The sequence below is a fragment of the Salvia splendens genome, chromosome 4 (genome assembly GCF_004379255.2).
Source record: "Salvia splendens isolate huo1 chromosome 4, SspV2, whole genome shotgun sequence".
Classification (NCBI taxonomy): Eukaryota; Viridiplantae; Streptophyta; class Magnoliopsida; order Lamiales; family Lamiaceae; genus Salvia; species Salvia splendens.
Window position 1 is genome coordinate 32,893,909 of NC_056035.1, and position 3,395 is coordinate 32,897,303.

At 41.6% G+C, this 3,395-nt stretch overlaps 1 protein-coding gene across 1 annotated transcript; it reads left to right on the top strand.

The window, feature by feature from the left end:
- The first annotated feature begins 1,009 nt into the window (after nt 1-1,009).
- LOC121800999 (pectinesterase 2-like) lies at nt 1,010-2,800 on the top strand. The gene is made up of 2 exons (XM_042200479.1): nt 1,010-1,895; nt 2,112-2,800. The coding sequence occupies exons 1-2, from the start codon at nt 1,010-1,012 to the stop codon at nt 2,798-2,800; spliced, it is 1,575 nt and encodes a 524-aa protein (XP_042056413.1).
- The last annotated feature ends 595 nt before the right edge of the window (nt 2,801-3,395 follow it).

A 3,395-nucleotide genomic window follows, 5' to 3' on the forward strand; every position in this document is an offset into this window, starting at 1 on the left:
CCTTCTTCCATAAATAGGAGATATTTGAAATCTCCCTTGGAACAAGCATAGGAGTCGAATTCTCATGGAGAAAATAAGGAATAATCGGGTTTTGGATTTAATTTGGATAAATATCCCAAGCAATTAATTAAATCCAAGGAAAAATAGGATTTCTTCTCCAATAATAACAGGGGTCGAAAATGTCAAATGAATACTGATGCTACTATTTAATCTCACTCATCCCTTAAGAAATAATTCGCCACAATATATTTCACCCCGCATAGATTATTCACACAGCCACGGCACAATTTCAACCATTTTCACTTCCACCACATATTCTCAACACTTTGACATTTCAATGGCCACGTCATATGTTCCACATCTTTGACTATTCAACAGCCACGTCATATGCTCAACGGATTTGACTAATCAAATCAAATTTAAATTCCAAAACACAATTAGGTCACACAGAAAACATGCAATTAATTTACTCATCATTTAATTCACATACTTCACGGCATTAAAAGCATTAAATGCAAAAATTTTATGCTTCGCAAATTAGGGTTCCGAAAGCGGGGCGTTACAAATTAAGCGTAGTCGGTCTTATTTATGTTATGATATACATTTCGAACGGATATTAGTCCATAAATAAATATATATCGATCATCATAGAATATTCCGTGCTAGCTTGGATAAGTTTTACTTAGTACTACTATGTAGTGAGTCCACGTCAAACTTAACTCATAATGCATGCACAGCACCACAATGATCTTTTAATTAAAATCTTATATGAGCTCGATAATTAAACATGATCCATATATATTTCCATAAACACAGAAGTGATATCCATAGTAATTCCAGTCATCAACTGGATCATATTAACCTACGCATACATGATCAAATTAATTTGTCATCAAGCTGATCTTATTAATCTAAGGCGTATACATGATGAAATTAACTCCGGCCCCCTCCCTATTTAAACACACCTAAATGAAGACAAGAAAGCATAAAAAAAAACACAAGCACAGTAATGGCGAAAATAATACTACTAGTCTTGTTCCAGTTTGCGATCATATCATTTACGTGTGCCAAAGCCTCAGGCTCTGCGGCCATCTCATGGTGCAGCCAAACCCCAAACCCCGAACCGTGTGAGTATTTCCTCACACAAAACCCTAAATTATACGACGTCTCCTCCATACATGAAAAGCCCGACTTCCTGAAGGTGTCGTTGCAGATGGCCCTCGATCGCTGCATACACGTGCAGAGTGGTCTCCAGCAACTCGGCCCCAAGTGTCGCTCCGCTCGGGAGAGGGCAGCCTGGGCCGACTGCGTCGACCTCTATGGGAAAGCCATCCGTTTCCTCAACAAGACCATTGACACCGACAACAAGTGCACCGCGGATGACAAGCAGACGTGGCTGAGCGCGGCACTCACCAATATGGAGACGTGCATTGACGGCTTCGGTGACATGGGCATCCAAGATTATTACACTGTGTTTCCCATATTGGCTAACAACGTGAGTTTGTTGGTGAGCAATACCCTAGCTTTGAACAATGAGGGTTCTACTTCTGATGATAGTATGTCTATGTCGCCGATGAGTTATGAAGAAGGGTTTCCAGGGTGGGTTCCTTCCGGTGATCTGGAGCTGCTTCAGTCGTCCATCCCGAGGGCGGACTTGGTTGTGGCGCAGGACGGGTCGGGGAATTTTAAGACGGTGGGGGATGCGGTGGCAGCCGCACCATCGGGGAGCAGCAGGTATGTGATCTATGTGAAGGCGGGAACGTATGTGGAGAATGTGGAAATTGGGGAGAATTTGGTTAATATTATGTTGTTGGGTGACGGAATTGGGAGGACTATTATCACCGGAAACAGAAGCAACGTCACCGGCTTCACCACCACCAAATCGGCCACTGTTGGTATGTCACTTAATTAATTTGTCTACTATTTTTGGATTTTACTAGTATTTTTCAAGCATACTTAATTCAGTAACTAGTAGGAGTACTTTTTTTGGTTAATTACTACTAGTATTTTGGATTTATAAAATATGGAACATCATACTATTAATCAATTCATGCGAAATCGAAATATGTACACAATTAAATCATGTAAATTAATTAATTAATTTGACGCAGGAGTTGCGGGCTACGGGTTCATCGGCCGCAGCATCACATTCCGGAACACGGCAGGGCCCGAGAACCAGCAGGCCGTGGCTCTGCGTTCGGATGCCGACCATTCCGTGTTTTATCAGTGCAGCTTCGAAGGGTACCAAGACACCCTCTACGTCAACCACCAACGCCAGTTCTACCGCAACTGCGATATCTACGGCACAGTCGACTTCATCTTCGGAAACGCCGCCGCCGTCTTGCAAAACTGCAACATCTACCTTCGTGACCCGCCCCACAAGATCAATACCATCACCGCGCAAGGCCGGACCGACCCGAACGTTAAAACAGGCATCATCATCCACAACTGCCGTGTCACCGCAGCCCCGGACCTCCGATCCGTTCAGGGATCCGTCAAGTCCTATCTGGGCCGCCCGTGGAAGGTGTACTCGCGGACGGTGTTCATGAAGACCGAGCTCGATAGCTTGATCGACCCGGCTGGTTGGCTTCCTTGGGACGGGAACCTCGGTTTGAATACCTTGTATTACGCCGAGTATGCCAATACCGGTCCCGGCTCCTCCACCGCCAATCGGGTCAATTGGACCGGTTATCACGTCATCACCAGCCCATCCGTCGCCGCACAGTTTGCGCCGGGGAATTTCATTGACGCCAATTCTTGGCTGCCGGCCACCAATGTGCCATTTACCCCTGGCTTTTGATTATTTCTTCCGTTTCCATTAATTAATTTCTAGTACTAGTGATAGTATTTCAATTACTTGCTTCTACACTTTCTTTCATTCATGCTCACTAATTATTAATGAATAAATATCATTATCATTATTCTTTTTTAATTCAGCCAGTGCACAAAGTTAATTAGGATCAACTTGCATTCATCAACCCTAAAAGATTCATACTCCATTTGAGATTACTAGCCGTTGGAGAATTAAGAGAAAGCATACTATTCAAATTCAATTTATTATTATATGATACTCCTCAATTACATATGTATGTTTATAGGACTAAAGAACTTTTAAATAAAAAGCATAACCTTTATAATTAATTTTACTAATATTATACTCCATCCGTCCATGATTAATTGATAATATGAGTTAACTCAGCTAGTGTTTTAATGTATTGTATCATAAAATTGATAAGAAAAAGTTAAGTGGAATGAGAATACTACGTGACATAAATTAGTTGTAAACTTTGTTTCTTAACAGGCTATTTTATGCTTTATTAATGATATTAAATCCACTAGAGCAATATTTCCCTTATTACTGTTGTTCTATTATGTAAGTTAATAAATCATCAACT